We start from the raw sequence: 21805 nt of genomic DNA on the forward strand, positions 1-21805 counted from the left end.
TCCCTGACTGTCCTGGAACTCTTTCTGTAGACCAGGCTGGCCTCGACCTCACAGAGATCTGCTTGCCTCTGCCTCCCAAATGCTGGGATTAAAGGTGTGTGCCACCACTTCCAGGCTACAAAGGTTTTAACTTTGCCAAATTAACTGGTCTCAGACTCTAGAGTAAAAATCAGTACTGCATGGTGTAAATCATTGAGGCTATGGCCTAAGCATGTCCTCTGACTTGCAAACATCCACATGAATTTTGGCATGTTTCTTTTCTCTCCAAGCCTCAGTCTCCTCATCGATAAAATGAGCTTTGCTTTGGTTATGCTTTGCAATACGTGTTGCTTGAATTCAGTGAGATTCATGGTAATAGTTAAACGTTACCTGATCTTTGGAAATTACGATGCATCATGCAAACAAAATCTTCTCTGGATTTAGAGTTGTTCTGAGTTGGGCACATGATTTTAACTGTTGTAGAATAAACATTAAAGAAATTAGCAAATTCATCATGCAAAAATTTGGATTGTTACAACACTTGTAAAAGGGCTGCTGAGAGCAGTGAAATGTTACACAGGATTGAAACTGGGGAGACACTTGAATGTGAAGACAAACAGAGGCCGCATGTTCCCCAAGTCCTTCTGTTCTTAGCTCTGCAACTTATAGGTACATGCAGAGCTATGGAGCTCTTGTTGGCATTTTTGATCAGCCTGGTTCCTCTTTGAAAGCCCCTTTGCTAGTTCTCTGTTCTGTGGGAAAAACAGCAACTGAATACAATTAGTACGGGACACATCGTGATGACTGCTGATGGGCAGTGGGTTGAGACTGGCTCCTGAGCCCAAAGCCTCTTCCAGCTGCTCTTCATCAGCTCAAGCTGCCAGGCTCTGCTCAAGTGATACAGGAAAAAAGCAAAAAGCAAAAGGACTCATCAGAAGAGTGGCAGACTGTCAACACTGCTCACTTTCAGCCCTGCTGGCACTAACAAACTGAAACATATTAGAGACCATGCTTGAGTGTAAATATTTCCCATCATAAACCACTTCTGTTTCTAGTACGAAGACATCCATTTTTTTTTATCCAATTCTCACTAGGGGACTAAGTCTACCATTTATGAGGCACTATCACATACACACAAACAACAAATATACCAAGAGATCTCTGTATAGTAATATTGCATAGATTATGCACAAAATAAACAAAGTGAGAAACTTCAAGAAAAGCAAATGTTTGCCAAGATTTGTCTAATTGATGTTTAAATCAAGATATTAACTGCTTATATTCAGAATTTAATCATGTTATTCCCTCTCCCCAAAACTATATATATATATATATATATATAAACATACATATACACATATACATACACACATATGTATCTATACATATATATAATCAAAATTCTGTCCTATGCCTCCCATACATACTGTCCTAGTAAAGTAAGTCTCAGTGTGTATGAGTCTCAGAGATTACATGTTGGTGTGGTTATGGGCCTATGGGAGCATTATTAGTGAAGTCCTATAATCAAGTAGCAATGGGTCATCTGTGTGTAGCTTTATCTGAAAGACCATCCATTGGTGACTCAACCTGATGACAGACTTTCTGCAGGCACACATACAAGAAGGGAAACTCAGGATTAGGTCAGGCATTCTGTAAGGAGCACAGATGTTTATCATCTGCGAGGTGTGGTTGCACAGCTGTATTTCTGACTACAGTTGAAACTCCCAAGCCTTTGCAAGGCTGAAGGGTTAACACGGCTTCTGATATTTGTCCAGCTTTTGACATCCCCTTGAGGCTTGGATGTGCCAAGGAAGGAATTTCTACAACTAAGGTCAACTTAAGTCTTCTCTGTTAAGCTCCATAATTTCCACCTTTGATCTTATAAGCACTGCATTATAAATGAGCTTTTTTCTTCAATGTTGACCTCATGGCATGTTTACTTAATTCATTACTGAGAAGTCTCATAACCTAGAGCAGAAGGGGTTTGTTTTCTTGTTTTTTGTTTGTTTTGTTTTTATCTGATGTATTATAATTCCTCACAGTGTCTGCTCTCCTTGAAGTACACCACAAAGTCTGTATGTATGTTATGGGACTTCTCATTGAACTTCCCCAGAATCTCAGTCTCTTCTGTTGCAGGGTATGTGAGACTGTCATTTGCCTTCTCAGCAATCAGGAGAAGTCCTCAGTAGCACTAGGCAGAAATGTTACCAGAGGGAATTGTAGAATCTAACCCAAGCTGGAGAAGTTTGTTTGACTGCAGTCTTCTCTTTGAAATATGTCAGGATGTCAAATAGTCTAAAACAGAAGAAAAGCAAGTTCTCTGTCTCAAAGGCCTACCTGTAGGAGTCTCTTGAAATTATCCAAATTATCATGGATAAAGTTAACAATCACAGAGTGGTTATTGTCTGCTAGCTACTGTCCATACTGATTGAAAAGTATGAATGGCCCCATGAAGGAGCTGTGGTTGCTATCTCTGTTTCACGGATGTGGAAACTGAGGCACTGTTTATGTAAATGGCTGGGAATCCTAGCAGTGGAGTCAGGGTTTGGAATTTAGTCTCTGTCTATCATCGATGCAAGCTGAGTAAGGGTTGCTCAGCTCACGAAGGCAGCAATCCATGGACATCCTAATTACTTTCAATGTTCCCTTGAAGAATCATTTCTTATATAAGAGAAATAATATGGAAATATCAAGGGCCATAAGGAGCTTGAAAAAAGGAATATGGAACTCAGTAAATAACAGAAACAGAAAATAATTTCCCCATCTTCCTGTAAACTAATCCTACCAAATTTCAGACTGAATGTTTATCAACCCAATCTTAAATACAAGATACCATCGTGATTGCTGGATTATATTCCTTTCTATGTCTTATATCAGAGTTATATGTTCTGGAAGTCAATTATTGAAACCTAGAACATCCCTGAAAACACAATTTTAAGATTATCTCAATTTATAGTCCACTTCTTCCTCAATATTCCGTTCTGTATGTAAATATTACAATTGCCATGGAATATCCTCCTCTTCCTTCTCTTTCTCCCTCCTCTCCTTCCCTCCTCCCTACCTCTCCCCTCCTCACTACTAACCTGTCTCTCCTATAATTGCTCCATCCGTGGATAAAACAGCACGGGAATCCCCTTTCTATAAAATTCAGATGAAATCTTAACACCAACTTTATCAGGTTTTCCTTTTTCTAAAGGAACAGCCTAGGGATATGAAAAGGAGGTGGAGTGGGAACCCACCAGAACAAACATGCAAACAGACAGATACTCAGTCTCTGAGTAAACAATTCCTAAAGAGCTTGTCTTTTTGACAGTTACAAATCTCAGCGTATTTCTGACTAAGGTCCTGAACCGAACGAGATTCTTCCCGCTTCAGACAATGAGCGTATTAATAAGACAACTAGTTAAAAATTGCTGGATTTGAGAAATTAGTCCTTGCGTCTTTCGAGCATAACAAGTGGACGCGGCAAGAAGCCTTGGCATCCCAGCATAGTCACCTTCCCCGAAATCGCATCGTTGGACTTCTCCCAGTAAAACCAGTTCGGTGTGGTTGTGGCTTTCTCTGAAGCCTCTCTCCTTCCAGCTTGCCCTGGGCGGCTCCATCCGTCCAAATGGGAGCTGAGTTTGCAAGCTACCAGAGGCGGTGGAGCTGGTGCTGCTGATGTCAGAGCCAGAAGACAGTTGTGATTGGATCTAATTAGACTTTGCGGCAGCAAATAGACGAGCTCCCTGCGTGATTGGCTTTAAAGTGGATGGTGCCAAACAACTCGCAGAGGCGCAAAAGTAGCAGCCCTGCTTTGGGAGCCCAGAGGAGGAGAAAAGAGCTCCGGGGCGCTCAGGACGCGCGGGAGAATCTTTCCCAGAGCTTTCTGCCTACGGAAGGGCTCAGCTTTCCAGCGCACAACGGAGGCTTTCAGCAGCTCCAGAACCAGGGGACGCGGCAATTAAAGAGAAGGTGCTTGCTAGCATTCCCAGTCCTAAAAAGTGAGCCTGCTACTTGATTTGGAAAGCCAGAAATACTCACCGCAGCAGCCACCGCAGCAAGAATAAGAAAGGCGAAACTGAATAAGGACCGGCTCCTCTCTAAGTCTCCCAACTGGCATGGCATCTGTCCTGGGGAGCAGCGGCAGAGGATCTGGAGGGCTAAGCAGTCAACTCAAATGCAAATCCAAGAGGAGAAGAAGGAGGAGGTCCAAGAGGAAAGGTAAGAAGCTCTCGCTCTCGGTGCGTGCGCTCTGGTGCCCGCTGCCACTCTCCCCCTTCTCTCCCCTTGTCCTTCCTGCGTCTCGGTGGCCGCTTGTAGGTTTCCGCTTGTCGTCTTTACTTTATGATGTTTCTGGGATGTCCACACTCAGTAGGGCACTTGCGAGTTCAAATTTTTTTGTAAATAGGTAGGGGTCTTTCCTCAAGCCCGAACGGCACAGCGAGCCAGCCCACTACTAAGAGGAAGATGTTTGGCAGGAGACACTGGGAAGGAAGCTGAGAGGGCAGAGCAGAGGAGCATCCACTCTCTGATGCTTGTATTCTGGGTACCACCGTCCCTACTGAATACCCAAGGCTGGCACTTAGACACTCTTGGAGCCGACATTATTAGAGGGTGCCAAAAGAAACACTCACTTAAGCCAACACACATAAAAATGAGGGAATGAGCTCTTGCCCCTGCTCCTCCTATCCAAATTGTCTCAGAGGAAAAAGAGGGCAAAGCCCTGGCAATCTCCTTCTCAAATTGACTGGCTTTTATTTATTTTATTTTTTTTTCTAACTCAGTGAAATATCTCGTGGTCGTGTAAACACTGGCATAGACAAAGAGGACAAGGCACATCCTTGCAGAAATTTACTGCCAGTAAAAATAACAATAATAATAATAAAATAAACGCTGTGTATTAATGGTAGGAAAAGAAAGAAAATTAAGCCTCGCAAACCAGAAAAGGATGGACAACCGGATGGCGGGTTGCAGCTGACAAACTCGGGCTGTGCGTTGCTACTGACAGTGTTGGAAACAGGCGGCTCAGAACTTAGTCAATGTCACCACAAGTGCAGGGATTCCACACAAGGGTTTGTGTCAAATTAGCAATTCTTCCAACGTGATAGGCGGTGCCCTAGCATGCATCTTTAGCCCGTGTGCATTCCACAGATGTATTTAAAGATGGTCCCAAAGCTGTCCCTTTCTTCTCAGAGAGGAACTTGACTCTTTGTGAGTCGGTGGAAGTTCAGTGCTCTTACCAGTATCTGGAAAGTATTTTGTTTTTCTTTTAGCTTGCAAAGTGTTCCTAGAGGTATGCAGAGCAGACACAACTTAAGTGAGATGGAATTTTTAAACTGTTCTCATGCAGAATACATTGTGAGATGTGGTGGTTGTACTAACCCTTCTAGAATCTATATCTATAGCCTAAGATAAGTTTCTGCTCAATGGTTTCCCAAGTGTTTTCTAGCAGTCCCTGCATCCAATATGATTTCTAATAACACAAATTAACAAAACAAAAACGTCAGAAGCAAACAGTCCTTGCTTATGATCATGCAAAGACCCCTGAGAGTGAAGGAGAGCTGACACCTGCCTTTGATTGTCTCAGAACGTTTGGTTTCACAGGGGGGCTGATTTTATAATTGTACTTGAATTCATAAGCAGCTTAAATGTATTTGACGTTCATTTCATTATCTTAAAATGTTTTGAAATTGACTTACTGATTTCTTCTAAAGCTATGTACTATTAAAAATGGCATGGATAGTGAGAAAACCATAGCTTTCAACAGTTTGACCAAGAATGTCAGTTTTAAAAGAAGTAAAAAAAAATGATAGTTTTATCGTCTGTTTAACTATTTAGAACAAAGCAAATGGAGCAATATTTACAATAACACCGTCTCTAGAAATGTAAGCCGCAGGAAATCATCATTTCCCTTCATTTGCCTTACCATGAAGTATAAGGCATACTAACTTAAAAGCATTCTGGAAGGAAATAAAAAAAAAAATCTGAGAAAGTCTTCATTTACTAGAAACTGAACCATGACAGCCCAAAGTAAAACATTTTACAGAAAAAATTTGTACATTTGACTATATTTGTAATTTTGACGATAGTAAGTCTCCAGATTTTGATAACAAAGGCAATAGGCAATCATATACCAATTTCTATTGTGTGTGTGTGGACCTGTGTATAAGTGGCCTTTTCGGTGGCACCTGCCAGCAGCTATTGTGGTAGGATAGACAAATGAAATTATTAAATATTTGCTTCTACTAGCAAAGTTAACAAAAATAAAGGTTAGTATATTCGATTACAGGACATAGTAAATAATTTTTTACATCTCTCAAAAGGATAAGTTTATTTATAATATCTTATAAATGCACATTTCTTCTGCTCCATAAAGAGCAATGGTGTCTTTAAATTTTATCTTAATGATCATGTATCTTCACCAAGATGGAATAGCACAGCTTCAAATTGTAAACCTGACCAACAGGAAAACCCAGACATGCATGGGAGAGAGTTAAGGAATTCTAGAGAGGTAAATTTGGAAGATGCTGATTATAATCTGTTAAATTATTCTTGCAAGTTAAGAAATGTAGCTATGATAAATGCATGTGTGCATGTATGTTCCCAGCTCATCTCTCAGCCAAGCTTCAGGTCTTTAAAAAGTGCCTCCTAGCATTTAGCTGGTCTGTGTGTCAAAGGTTCTTTTATTTTCCATGTATAGCCTTGAAAAGTGTCTTTGGTACAGTATGCTTTCCATGTTCCAACAGTCTGTTTTGAACCGAAACACTAACTACAGCCTAACTATGGTAATGATAGGAAATGATTATCGGCAAATGCAATCCATCACCTTGGAAATGGGGTCCTTTATTTCACAGGGTGGGTTTCTGTCACACTACCACTCAGGAAGTAGTACACATCTTTAAAGCATCAAAAACTGGAGGAAAACTTAGGCACAGAATATTACTTCCGGGACTACTGAGCAGAAGCACACACTTCTCTGCCAGATAAACTTTAAAGAAAATTCTTTGGGATCTCCTTACCCCCATCTACTTTACATTTTGTTGAGACCTTGTATTAGTCACCTTTGCGTATTTTCTGTTGGTTTTCTGTTTCAGTTAGGATTTCTTTTCGGGATTGTTTGTATGTGGTTTACACTGTCTAGACGAATGGAAAGTGTGAGAATCTTACTTTTATATGAGACAGTGACAAGCGAAATATAAGTACACTGAGAAGAACAGGCAAATCTTTTGATTTCTGTACCTGTGTAAAAGTAAGGACTGAACCCATTTATGTGTGGACTGTAGCAGTTCATCCTCCTTTGCTGTCAATTAGAGACTTTGGGGAAACAATGGTAGTCAGGTAGTTATGAAGGCTATCACCTGCCGTCATTAACCATACAGTATTGTCTGCAACCGTTCACGGAGCAAGCAAAGCGATTGCACTTTATTTTTATAGTTCTTGGTAGAATTATACAGCATGATTGTAAACAATTTCATCTATTCCTTGCTTTATGAAGGATAATTCTGCTTTCATTAGAAAATATTGCAACTATTGAGTAAATATTGCAAAAGAATTCATTTTAACTTAAATAAAGGTTAAGATTAAAAGTTTTTTTTTTAAATTGTTGTTAGCAGCAGATCATTCAGGTAGGTTTTGAAATAGTTCAGTACAGAAAAGTAAATCACTTAAAATTTAATCCCTTCCCATAGACTTTCAGGATAATATATTTGAGGAGTCTCATAAATACACCTTGACAGTCTCATTGATTAAAATAGTATATATTTTCTGTGTTGTTTACATGTTTTTATTTTTCTTGTTGTTCTTAGTATACTTTCCCCAAAGAAGCTATACATTGACCTGAAATCCATTTTTCAAGTAAAATATTTAAATAGACAGCCCATATGTAAAATAAATGAAGTTACTGAGAATTTAAAACAAAAATCTCTTTTAATACAGACCTATTTGGAAACAGATACCCACTCAAGGTAAACTGAAGGACACACAACAGGGTAAAGTGTATCCGTCTTCCATCAACTAGGAAAGGACTTAGGGGAAGTATCTAAGCAGTATGCAGACACTCATCTGACTGGTCAGCTGAGCTGGGCATTGGCACATAATGTGTCAGTCTTTGGAGCATTGACAACAGAAAAGTTGTCTTGAAATGAGCTATTCTTCCAGAGTGGTTCAGTGTACAGATCCTTAGGGGTCTGGGTGTGAATTTTGGAAGCAACCCCACAAAGCAGATCTACGAAAGTAAATTGGGAATCTCAGCAAGGTGGTGAGGAGCAGAGCAGCCTGCGAATGTTGTGAAATGCAAATAAAAAGTTGGCAAAGGGGACATAGTAAGTGGAGCAGATGGATAGCAGACGCCGGCTTGTTGGGAAATGAAATTCCATGAAAAATTAATGAAATAGAAAGATTGCGCACTGGATGAGGGTGCAGCGGCCGTGTTGCTCTCTATCCCCTGAACGCTTTAGTAATCCATGTGGCTGTCATCTCGGCGGGTAAAAGACAGCCTGTCTACACCACTGGCTCTTATCTCGCTCGCTGACAGCTCAAGAGGAAGGACTGGATTTAGGGATAAAAATCAAATTGATTAAACCAACCGTTAGTCAGGATCTAATTGCATGAGGGGTTTTCCTTTTTTTCTTTCTTTCATTCTTTCTTTTTTTAAAAAAAATTTATATTGGTGCTTCTGATTTCTAGTGACCCATGTAATAACAGTAATTTGAGATTGCTTCAAGGGCATTAGGTATGATGAGGGAACATGAATTTGGAATATAAGTATGATATTTGTGTATTCTTACCTAAATAAAGGCGATATGGTTATTGCAAAGAGCCATCTCAGAATAGTCTTACATAAAGAAATGTAGAGCGAGAGACTGTATTTTGTGAGACACAGAAAGGTAACATGTTCTGAAAGCATTGTGTTTAATTTAAAACCTATATGTGCATATATGTATGTTCCTATGCGTCTGTGTGTGCATGTATTGCTATGTGTGTGTTTGTATCTAAACAGTAAAGACTAGAAATATTGGATCAATTTGGTACCTGTCTGTATCTTTTTCGAAAAATTCTAGAAAATAGAAGTGTGTATTTTTACAACAAAAGCAGTAGAGAAATACCCTAAGAATGAAAAAAAAAAAAGCATTATTTGACTCTTGGTCATTTATAATCTTTATTTCTAAACAGATGTTGCTGTGACCAATCTGTGTGCTAATGATTTGTAAGCAAGATTTGTAAAGGGGCATATTTTCTTATCATGAACAAGATATTAAAAGCACTTAACCACTTTGACAAAAAAATGAAATCAAATTCCAAGTGAGCAAAGAAAATCATGAATGTCCATTACAAAATAGTTTAACTATTGAATGTTAATAATTTGTATGGGGTTCCATGTGAGCACAAAATAATTGAAAATAATAAAAGCCCGAGAACATAGAAGAGACACAGCAGTGCACCCTAGCTGATGGTGTCACAATCCTGATCCTTACTGCTTGGGGTCTGTAGATAACATGAATCTAAACTAACCCTTATTCTTCAATTAAATGGTTTCCTTTGCTTAGAGGAATATATGCTATAAATTCTTGATTGTGTAACTACAATTGCTTATTTATTGCTCTTAATATATTATAACTCACTTAATGTGCCAATATCAAATAGAGGGACATGGACATGTTTTTTTTTTTTTTTTTTTTTTTTTTTTTTTTTTTTTTTTTTTTTTTTTTTTTTTTAAGGAGAATAAATCAGGGGGAACAGTTCCTTTTCAATTTTGAATACACATACTTTGGATAGGCTCTTGAGAGACCTTGGGAAGCAAGAGTAAAGCTGTCTTTAGACTTCGCAAACTCCAGGACAGATCTGTGCTTCTGTTTGTGTCCCTTGCTAGCTTGGTCCCCAGGCATCTGTGTTTAATGATGGTGGTTCGGGTTTTCCTCTGTTTTTATTTCACTTAGAAGGAAGAACGTCAAGGGCTGTCGCGTCTGGCTGCCTGGATGGCTGTAGGTAAAGTCTAAAGCGGAGCTCTAAGCTCTAAATCTGCAGCTGAAAATGTGTGAGCGAATCCAGTTTCCCAGGAATCACATCCAGGCGTCAGCCACTTAGGAGCTGACTCGTTTGCCTTTTAAGGGAATTTTAGTTTCTCAGAAATAAATCTGGCCACTGGCAGAGACAACAGACTTTCTTTTCTGGGGAATTATGTATATTTTTATAAAGAGTTAATTGGAATCACCTGGGTCCCCTAAATATATGCTGGATATTTAATTATCTTTCATTTTAGTTACAGGTATTGAATATGAAAGGCAGTAAAATAATTCCATTTTATTCTTTTATTGATTGTGAATGAATTCCATTTACATCTGGCTTCTGGGTAGAAAATAGCCAGCAATTGCCCCCTTTGTGCTATTAAATGCAAATATATTAGAATTTATTATCACCTGTGCTAAATTAGAAAACTGTCAAATAGTTAATGTTTCTTTTAATTTTTCAAAATAGCAAACAGGTTATATAAATTTTATGTTTATATGAAGGCCATAAAAATGATATTATACTTGAGTAAGAAACCAGGTCTGATAAACGGAGCCTTCCTATAAACAAAGAAAAGTAATATTTGTTTTTAAAATTGAAAGCGAATACAATCTAAATACCCAGACAACTTCTCATGCTCAAACATCTTAAAGCTGAGAGCTGAAAGTGTTTATTAAACTCTGTCTACTTCAAATCTTGAGCCTGAGGGTGGATCTCACAATCCGCTTGCAGGGGTAAAGGACAATTAGAACAGTCATGTTTGCTTAACTGCTAATTCATTCCAATCTGAATAGTCACTGAAAACCTTCTCTCACCTTGGCAAAGCAAACACTCCTGTCGATGAGAAAGGAAGGTCTGAAGACAGAGATACAGTGTTGCAGGTGCTGTTTTCAGTCTAAGTACCTGCTTCTTACATTGACACTCAAACTACCACGAGGTGCCAGCCACACCACTGGACATTTTTTAATCAGTGACAACAGAAAAATCATTCACGTCACAGACCAAGTTTTCTATCTGTGACTGTTATTTTGCTATTCAAATAATACACTGAACAAAACTATTCATAATATATTCCTAAACTCTCTTTTCTGAAGTCTTGAGTAGGTGAAGTGAATCTAATGCTGAAATGATCATCATAACACTTTGAAATGAATTAGTGTGTGATGCTTTTAAACACCTTACCCATAATGTTCGTAGGATAATTCTATAGATTTAATTAACCTTTGCTGTTTCGTTTATTGGATATGAGATCTTTGCTTCTTGTTTCTTACTGCCTCATCATTTTGTAATGTCTTACATGATTTCTCAAATACGTCTTCACAACTGTGGTATTAAAATAGGGCAGATGGGTGAGGACATCTTTTCTCACCATCAAAACCTGTTTTCAATGGAAAATGCTAATCTGGTCAAATTCCTTCTTAGGGTCAGGATGAAACAAAGGTGGGGAGTCTAACATTCCTAAAAACACACCATCGGCTAGTGGGACGCTCATGCTTCAGATTTTTTTAATTGTTTGAAAAAAATCAACTGTGCTGTTCAAACTACATTGGCTAGTGTGTTTCAGCGTAAAAGCGATATTTTTTTAAAAAATTTAATTGCATTCCGAAGAATGCAATTTAATAAACATGACAGAAACGTCAGCAAAATAGATTTTGACCTCCTTCAAACCCCAAGTCTAGCTGGGTTCACTCATCCCTGTCTGTAACAGCTGCTGAGTTCACATTGGGCCCGTGGCTGTGAAAATAGCTGGGGTCTTAAAGGAGAAGCCCACCCTCTTGATGCTAGGCTGTGTTGAAGGTTAAGAGCCCAAATATTAGCTGTTTAGAATATATGCACACAACTGTTTCTTAAACTCTATTTTATAAATTTGAGGAATGGGTAAATAAATTACTGAAAAACAATACTTTCTCTTAATCCTTAGGTGAACAAAAAACATTGAAACATTTATCTGTGCTGAGCCCCTAAATAATTACTATAGTCGGAATCCGAAGGACAAGCAATCATCAATGTTCTACCAGAACTCTAACAGAAAGTGATTTTTAAAGCCAGTGAATGTGGTCAAATTAATATTTTTAAACTTAAATAATTATATATCTCAAATTTTCTCCTCGATAAAGGATCATAATTCAAAAATCACTTATTAGATATCTAGGTAAAATAATAGGATAGCACAAACATTTGAGAACTCTGAGACAATAACCGAGCTAACTTTGACAGCCCTTCAAACACACACACAGCAAATAATACCATGCTTGAAAGAAGCTTTGCTGTGTGGTAATGCACTCCTCCAATATCAATATACAGTTCCAGTCTGGGGTTTAGCAAATGGGTAGACTCTGAGTACTAAATGAAATTGAGAGGTATACTTTTACTCACTAAGCACATAGGAAGAAAAGTCCTTTATTATTAAGGCTAACAAATTTAAGTGTGCGTGCATATCATTTCATGTAATCAGCAGAGTTTTAAATCCACTTTTTCATTGCATGAAAATTGAATCATGATGTGGCTTTTGTGTGTAGCTAATGAATGGAATTCAAGTCATTAAATTGTGTGCTTGTGTGCTTTGTGTAGACTGCTAATATATGCATGTGGCATAGAGAAATGCCAGGCTCAAGATTTAAAATGCAATAAGTAGCTATTGAAATATTGAATCTTAAAATGTTAAAAGATTCGTCAACTCTGAAATAGTAGTTATCTATTATAAATTTTTAAAGAAAGAATATACCACAATAAAAATACCTTAGCTGTATCTGAGAGCGTAAACACGTTGAGAAATGGTGGGAAAATGATAGTGGTTTGTGGTTATACTTCATAATTCTGAGGAAAACATTAATTGTTTAATTGCAAAAGTTACAGGGGATCAACAATTAAAATTTCTCCTTGCTCATATTTCACATGAAGTAAAATAAATCTTCTTGTCTTTGCTACTAATAAAAAGTAATCCATCTTCTTACATCATAAAGAAACACTCTTGTACAAAGGATTTAATAAAGGACAAAGAACTCACAAACCAAAGACAAATAAATGGAGGGGATAAGTTATAGTATCTTTTCCTAAGCATGATTAAAGTTCTTCCCTCTTCCCTTTTATTTTGTGTAGCTTTCATTACACAAAGATACATGATTTAAAAATATGAGCCAACCCATCTCATTCTGCTGCTTGTAGAACTGCTAAATTTTGCCTTAAACAAGTATGAATATGCAGACAAGAACTGTATTTGATAATTTTTACTAATCTACTTACTTATTAATGTGTATGCATAGCAGTATTTCTTAGTATATTTTATATAATATAGATGCTACCAAGACCCAATAAAATGAAGCCGATACAGTGCTCTTCTGTAAGCTTATATTCCATATAAAAATACAAATCTGGCTGTTAAAAATGACAGCAGGGAGTAATAATAACCTACTATGACTGCATGTAACATTGGGTCTTGTGATTTTTTAAAAAGAATATGCTCAACATATACTTTAAACTTATATTAAACTATCCTCATATATTACAGTCCCATTCACAATGAACATAAACAATGATTTGTTTAAAACAAAAGCCACTAAGTGGAATGAGTTACTTTTATGAAATTAAGTATAGCTTGTATTTCTTTTATTATTTAAAATAAAAGTTCCTTATAAAACTAAGCTATTAAGATATAACATTGCCACTCTTTCTACGGTGTCAAAACATAAACGATGTCCATTCACTAGGAGGAGCTTCAGGGTTGGCTCCGCAGTGAAGAGTACTACCTGCTTGTTATCCACAGGACCTGAGTTCAATTCTCAGCACCTACATGGCCCCTCAGAGCCATCTGTGACTCAAGTCTGAGGGGATCCAACAATGTTTTCTGGCTTCCAAAGACACTCACATGTGTGGTACACAGGCATACACGTAGACAAAATAACCTTTAAATTTTTTGAAACTCACTATGAAAAAATATGTCAATTTTGAAATAAGTCGTGGTGGGTGGAATGTTCTCAGAGAGGCTATCTGGGTGAGGCTAGAGGTAGGAAAGGGAACATGAAAAGTGTTGTAATTCTATTTTAATTAAAACATAGTCTTAAAAGGACTTTTTTAAAAAAAGAAATAATCAGAAAACAGAAGACTTTCTACTAAGATTATATATAGATCGTGTGAACTATGGCAGCTATGGGAAGGGAAAATCAAGAAGGGTTATAAAAACAGCAACCAGCATACATCTTTGGGACAATGTAATCTAGGGAAAAAATAGACTCTTCAGATCTCAGGTGTGTGAAAGAATGTGGATGTTGCTACACTCTTCTTTGTCATCCTTCAAAATGGATATCCTGGAGTGCTCCTTTGTATTCTCTGGAATTAACACAGTGATAGCATTGTCCATTATCAATAAATATTTGCTGTAGAATTATTTATAAAACGTTCTGTCTCCTTTATTTCTACAGAAGAGTTACATAACTCTGGAGTCTATCCATCCACCAACCATTTGGTAGACCCTTTTATTTGTTAGTCAAGTAATAAACAGTAGAGATTAAACAATGTAAGCTCTGAAAACTGCTCAGAATCCCAGAAATCAGATCTCAATGTCTTCTGCCTTCTCTGACATTTACTTGGAAGAGATATTTTACAAAACTCCCTTTTCAGAAAACGTGGGCTGCTCATTTCTATTGTTTGCTGAATTAGTCTCTGGATGATTGGCATGCTCATTGCTCATCAGTATTTTCCATGTAAGAAATGAAATGAAGCCATCAGACCCAACAAAACTAAAATAACCTGAAGTCTTTCTCCCAGAGCCAGTGTTCTTAGACCAGTGCCTTTGCTGCCATGCCAGGTTTTCTCTTCTCTGCTTCGTTTATCCTGCTTCCAGCCTGAGCACCTGTCATCTCTGTAAGGGGGTGGTCCCTACTTCTAGATGCTCCTAGATATACAGCTACACTACTGCATCCCTTGCCTGGAACAAGTGATTCAATTTCTTTCTCCCAAAATGATTCAGGCATCAGCCGGTTGTTAGCCCACCATTTGAGCTGAAAATGAACTTGTGCACTAACCACTGTATAACACAAAATCCTGGCACCAAAACAAAGAGAGTAACTTAAATTGCTGTCGCCTGCTTGTAAAATACACTAGCAATTTTTGTGACCAAGGACAGGATAGCTCTGCCTGGAGGTCATGGAATGTGGGATGCACACCCATCTGTCTAATGCAATTTAAGTACAGTTCATCTATATCATCAGTAAAGATGTCGGCACTCCCTCCCGTTCCACTCAATATTGTCAATATGAGATAGATTGTGACAAAAAAAAATGAAAGTCACTAAATCTACCCTCAGTTTCTAACTAAATGGCTTGCTTTTATCTTATATGCCTGCCACTCACCTACCTGTCTATAATCTATTGTCTCTTTCTCTGTACAAGCAGGAGACATGTATAGAATTCACTCCCAAAATATAGTATCAGATGACAAAATTCTTTAGTAGATCTTAAGCTATTGACCTGTGATTTGTAGCTACAAAGATACTGGCTGCAGTAGATACATCTGGATATTGATTTCCACTTGTTCTTGCATTTTTAAAACTTGAGCATCATAGAAGTTAAAAGTGTAAAGTGATTAAATTGAAATAAAACAAAGAATTGAGGGTCATTTGCTATTTGTATATATTTATCTGACTAAATTATACATTGTCCATGATTTAGATATTAGCACCAATGCCTCTTCAGTTTGGAAGCATGGCATATTAAATCTGGTATCTTTCAGCAAATCGTCCTCGATTTTCTCACACTTGGTCCAACTTCTAGCTGGGTTGTTCTTTCAGCAGTCTCAGGAAGACTTGACTCCTGTCCCTCTGCTATGAAGGAATACTTTATGTCAGAGTTCTTATCACCAGTGTCAAACACACCTGTAACTGAGAACATTACAAGTTTCACGCACCAACACCCTGAGATTCTCTTCCATACTGAAAGTACTTTTCTCCCTTCCATTCCTCCCTTCTGGTGCTGCCCTGGAAAACCATTCTGTCTTTGAGCTATCCTGGGTCTATCCCTCCTGGATCGTGGATCCATAGCACTCACTAAAATGTCTTCTGTATGACTCTGATATAATAGTTCGTGATTTGTCATAATGTAATGTTGCAAGAAAGAATGATGTCCTAGTCTTAGCTCATTGCAAAAACAGACCACAACTTTTTTTTTTTAAATGTTAGCATTTAATTGGCCTCTTTGAGTGGCTTCAAGCCACCAGAACACAGACACCTCCAACATCCATTAAATTCTCTTCAGCTCTTCTGCTGAAAAATTTGGCTTTCACGATAACAGACTGCTTAGAGAGCTTTCCCTTCCCCAGAACTTTGTAGTAGCTCGATTGCACGACATCAGTGATGGGAGCAACTCCAGTCTTGATCTTGGCAGCGTTAACCCGGGTCTGCTCACTGACCAGCGTCCACCGTTTATTCAGGGTGACAGTCGGGCAGAAGCTCTGGTTCCTCTTTAAGTGGTAATGCCTCATATCAACTTTCCCGAAGTAACCTGGATGATATTGGTCGAAGTTGATCCTGCGATGATGCCTCCAGCGTTCCCGCGTCCTCCTGGATGTTTGCAGTGTTTACCGATGTGGCCATGGCCGTGGCTCACGTGGCCCCTGAGTTTCCGGGTCTTCCTCAGTCTGGATGGCATGGTGGTGGCAGAAAGGAAAGAGCCAGACCGTGACTTATAATAACAGGAAATAGAAAAAATAATCTGAAAACAAAGAGCATAAGTAATAAAATAATAGGCAAAAATCTATGGATTTATATCTGAACTATAGATTTTTCAGCTTACTCCTAACACAATAAAAGTATAAGAAATATAAGAAAGATGACTCCATAGTTAAGAGTTATTGCTGATATTGCAGAGAACCTGACTTCGGTTCTCAGAACCCACTTAGATGACCCACAGTCCCTTTAACTCCAGCTTTAAAGAATCAAAGGCTGACTTCTGACCTCCACAGACATTCCTACAAAATGTGGTTGGGAAACACACACACAAAAGAGAGAGAGAGAAAGAGAGGGGAGCAGGAGAATCAGATACATTTATGCTAAAACTGTTAAACTTGCCTTAGAGAAACACAATATAAGGGAGCCTGGATTCTAAAATGTTGAGGTTTTTTTAACCATTAATATGAAGATTCATTGCATTAGTCAATACAATCAGCAAGGTACCATTTGGTTTTAGACAGCCCAAACATCTAATATTTGTCTAACACGTTGTCCTGAGCTCAGGCTATCTGATTTAATCCTCCTGGTGATACTATAAAGTAGTGATGTGAGTTATTTTCATTTTGCAGAGAAAGTGCTGAAATACGTAGAGATGAAGAAGACATGTGCTTGAGGCCACATGTTTAGGAAGTGACACTTCAGGCATCATGACTGTCTTCAGTCTCATGGGTGATACTATGATTTATCAAAAGTTCTGCTACCACTCTCCTGGTTAAGTACTGCTCTCCCACAGTGGACCAAAAGGGCTAGAGTCCCCCACTTTTATATACGTGGGGGAGGGGAGGTTGGAGGTATATGGGGAGTGTATGCAGGTGCCTATGGAGACCAGAAGAGGGTGTTGAATACCCTGGAACCAGAGTTGCAGATGATTGTGAGCCTCCAAATGTAGGGACTGGGAAACAAACCCAGATCATCTTCAAGAAGATCAAGACTATTAAATATTGAGTAACCTCTACAATTCCAGGGTCCCATACTTTGAACAGGGAATATATCTCATCTAATTCTTTTATTATTTCATATGACCCCAAGCTTTTCAAAGAACTAGTAGAAACAAGTGACACACTAAGACCAAGCACAGAAAAGAGGCCTCACAGCATGCTGCTACTGTCTCATGACCTTCGTCAGGTCATCACATTGCAGTCTACAGGAAGAAGCTTAGTGCTGTCCACGCTCATCATCTTGGAGGTAACATATCATAAGAAGATCATTGCAAGGATTTCATATACTTAACATGTGAGGATGACCATGAACTGGCCGAAGATATGCTGTTTCAAAGTCAAAGAGGCTTTCAACTGGTAGTGACATTGCATCATTCTACACAAAAGACCAGATAACAGCTTTTGGAATTTAAAAAAATAATTAGCATGTCAAGATCTTGGCATAAACGTAATTATAATCATAGAAATCATAACATAAAGCAAATGATTCTTGGTGCAACATATATGTGTACATAGTTTTAATCCTAAATTATGTTGTCTACTCTAATATCTAGAAATTCCTCTCAGCCATGGAACAGTTGCCTCTGATGAGCAGTAGGCTTTGAAGTATAATTGCATGATGTATGTGTTGAGTAATTTACTCTTCAAACACCCTGTTTCCAAATGAAACAAACTGAGCATGACATGTTAGATCTCCTAAATATTCTGAGACTAAGTTACTTTTTACTGGTATTCTTTGTTGTCAACTTGACTTTATCTAGAATTAACTAAATCCCAAGTAACTAGGTACACCTGTCAAGGGGGTTTCTTTTTTTTTAATTTTTTTTTATTTTTTAAACTTTTTTATAGACCTGTTTGTGATCTTCCTTTTTAATATATAATATTTTTGTTGATTTTTATTGAGCTCTACATTTTTCTCTGCTCCCTTCCCTGTCTCTCCCCTCCTCTTCAACCCTCCCACAAGGTTCCCATGCTCCCAGTTTACTCAGGACATCTTGTCTTTTTCTACTTCGCATGTAGATTAGATCTATATATGTCTCTCTTAGGGTCCTCTTTGTTGTCTAAGTTCTCTGGGATTCTGATTTGTAGGCTTTTTTTTATTTTTGTTTTATGTTTAAAAACCACTTATGAGTGAGTGCATGTGATAATTGTCTTTCTGGGTCTGGGTTACCTCACTCAAAATGATGTTTTCTAGCTCCATCCATTTGTCTGCAAAATTCAAGATGTTGTTATTTTTTCTGCTGTGTAGTACTCCATTGTGTGAATGTACCACATTTTCCTTATTTATTCTTTGATCGAAGGGCATTCAAGTTGTTTCCAGGTTCTGAATATGACAAACAACACTGCTATAAACATAATTGATCACATGTCCTTATGGCACGATTGAGCATCCTTTGGATATATACCCAAAAATGGTATTACTGGGTCTTGAGGTTGGTTGTTTCCTAATCTTATGAGAAATCGCCACATTGACATCCAAAGGAGCTGTACCAGCTTGCATTCCCACCAGCAATGCAGGAGTGTTCCCATTACTCCACAACCTCTCCAGCATAAGTTGTCATTGGTGCTTTTGATCTTGGCCATTCTTACAGGTTTATAATGGAATCTCAGACTTGTTTTGATTTGTATTTTGACTAAGAATGTTGAACATTTCCTTAAGTGTCTTTCAGCCATTTTAGATTCCTCTGTTGAGAGTTCTCTGTTTAGGTCTGTACACCATTTTATTTTTATTGGATTATTAGTTTTTTTGATGACCAATTTCTTGAGTTGTTTGTATATTTTGGAGACCAGACTTCTGTCTGATGTGGGGTTGGTGAAAAATTTTTTCCATTCTGTAGGCTGTCGTTTTGTCTTGTTGACCATGTCCTTTGCTTTACAGAAGCTTTTCAGTTTCAAGAGGTCCCATTTATTAATTGTTTCTCTCAGTGTCTGTGCAGCTGGGTTATATTTAGGAAGTGGTCTCCTGTGCCAGTGCATTCAAGTGTACTTCCCACTTTCTCTTCTATAAGGTTCAGTGTGGTTGGCTTTATGTTGAGGTCTTTGATCCATTTGGACTTGAGCTTTGTGCATGGTGATAGATATGGGTCTATCTTCATTCTTCTACATGTTGATATTCAGTTATACCATCACCATTTGATAAATATGCTTTCTTTTTTTCTATTTGATGTTTTTTGCTTCTTTGTCATAAATCAGGTATTCAAAGGTATATGGATTAATATCTGGGTTTTTGATTCAGTTCCATTGTTCCTTTTATGTCAATACCAGGCTGTTTTCAGTTCTATAGCTCTGTAGTAGAGTTTGAAGTCAGGTATTCTGATGCCTCCAGAAATTCTTTTATTGTACACGATTGTTTTCTTAATTAAATAACTTGAAAATGGGATGTTCCACCTTTAAAGTGAATGTTTGCGGTGGGAAGATCTACCTTTAATCTGTGCCACACCTTATGTTAGCAGCCTATATGAAAGACGTGGAAGGAGGAAGTTCTTGCAGTTTGCCTGCTGACCTTGCTCTCACTGGAATGCATTCCTTCACCAGCATTAGAGCATATTTCTTCAGGGTTCCAGCATCAGCTGAAGACCAGCTGTGGCATCGAGCCTCATGAACTAAATACTGGATTTGTGGGCTTTCTATTGGTAGACATCCATTGTTAAACTAGCTGGACTGCAGCCTGTGAGCCACTCTAATCAATCATTTTTTATCAGTTTTGTTCTTCTAGGTCTAGAGAACCATGGCTCATGTAGTACTTTATCCCTAGCAACCAGAATAATACATTTCTGTCACTTTGGATACATTTCCTAGACAGTAAAGCTAGATTATGTTATCAGAATCCTTTCCAGAAACAATACCTCTACCTCTGCAAATTCATAAGTACTGTTTTCATCACTTTAAAATTGCTCATAGATAAACTATAATATCTTCAGGGATGTGAAATCTTTGTAGAACTGAATTAATAGCAGATCCATTTAGTGTCCAGAACATTTTCCTTTATTGTTTTTGTCATATCCATGGCTACCCAATGGTGTGATGCATGGGTTGTGAATTTTATCTTTTTCTGTCTTGTTTTCTCATCTCCCTGACTTCTCTGAAGTTCTCCTAGTTCTAGTTAACAGTGGTGGGAATTGACAACATTCCCGAAAAGAGGGTAAAGTTGTCTTTCCTTGTGATGACTTTTTTCCTCCAACAAACAGAGTTAGTCTCATGATTTTTCTTCCCTTTGATGTAAAAAGAAATTTAAAACATGAATAGCTAAGCAACATTTTTGTTTTATGGATAAGGGAAGTGAGACCAAGAGACAGGAAGTAACTGTTCAGAAAACTAGATGAGAAAATGAATTGAATTGTGTTTGCCACATAAACATGAGGGCATAAGTTCAGATCCCCAAAACCCACAAAAAAAGCCAATGTGGATATCGATGTATGTGCTGAGCAGGTGAGAGCAAGCTCCTTGCAGATCACTGACCAGCCAGTATAGTAAGTCAGTGAGCTGTAGGTTCAGTGAAAGACCTTTACAAACACATAACCCCCCCCACACACACACACACATACACACACACCAGCCCCCCACAGACACTCGCATTCACATGCACGCACACACGGTGGAGAGTGATAGAGAAAATACTCCACATTAACATCTGGTCTCCACACCCACTCACAGACAACTACACAAAAGAAGGCTCTGTTGTGTTCATGTGCAATCTGGTGGACTAACTCCATGTGATACCTGAGAAAGCTTAGAAAGGAATTTTAGACACAAAAGAAGAGTTAAGCATGGTTTGGTAGTGGCATTTTCTTGGGTGGGCTCAGTTTGCTATAAGCAAGCAGAGCCATGGCTTCTTTAAGAGAGGTTTTCCTGATTCAGCAGTAACAGAAAAAAAGCCGTGGTTTTGAAATACTGGCTTTCTGGACCGTGCTGCCAGTATGAACTCTGACTCTTTCTGGAGGTCCAGCTATGGAGCATTTGAATGGGTTATGTGAGCAATGTGCTATGGCTTGCTTGGTGGCAACATGAACTAGTTCTGTGCCTAGAGATGAGGCAGTGTACATGGCTCTCGGAGGCAGGGAGCAACTCCACATGGTAGACTGGGCAGAGCAAGCAGGCAGTGCCATGTTTGCCCTAGAAATGGCACTGTTTAAGTTTTTAAGAAACTCTTAGCATTTTAAAAAGCACTCCTGGACAGTAA

The 21805-nt window shown here is 38.4% G+C and overlaps 1 protein-coding gene across 3 annotated transcripts in view; it reads left to right on the forward strand.

Annotated features, from left to right (window-relative positions):
* Positions 1 to 3770: 3770 nt before the first annotated feature.
* The window catches only part of Adarb2 (adenosine deaminase RNA specific B2 (inactive)), a 527020-nt gene continuing 508985 nt past the window's right edge, over positions 3771 to 21805 (forward strand). For all 3 annotated transcript variants that reach the window (XM_057788090.1, XM_057788091.1, XM_057788092.1), the window contains exon 1: positions 3771 to 4182. In XM_057788090.1, coding sequence (XP_057644073.1) covers positions 4080 to 4182 — 103 coding nt within the window. In that variant the 5' untranslated portion in view covers positions 3771 to 4079. The remainder of the gene's footprint in view (positions 4183 to 21805) is intronic.

Source organism: Chionomys nivalis, chromosome 13 (assembly GCF_950005125.1).
Source record: "Chionomys nivalis chromosome 13, mChiNiv1.1, whole genome shotgun sequence".
Lineage (NCBI taxonomy): Eukaryota > Metazoa > Chordata > Mammalia > Rodentia > Cricetidae > Chionomys > Chionomys nivalis.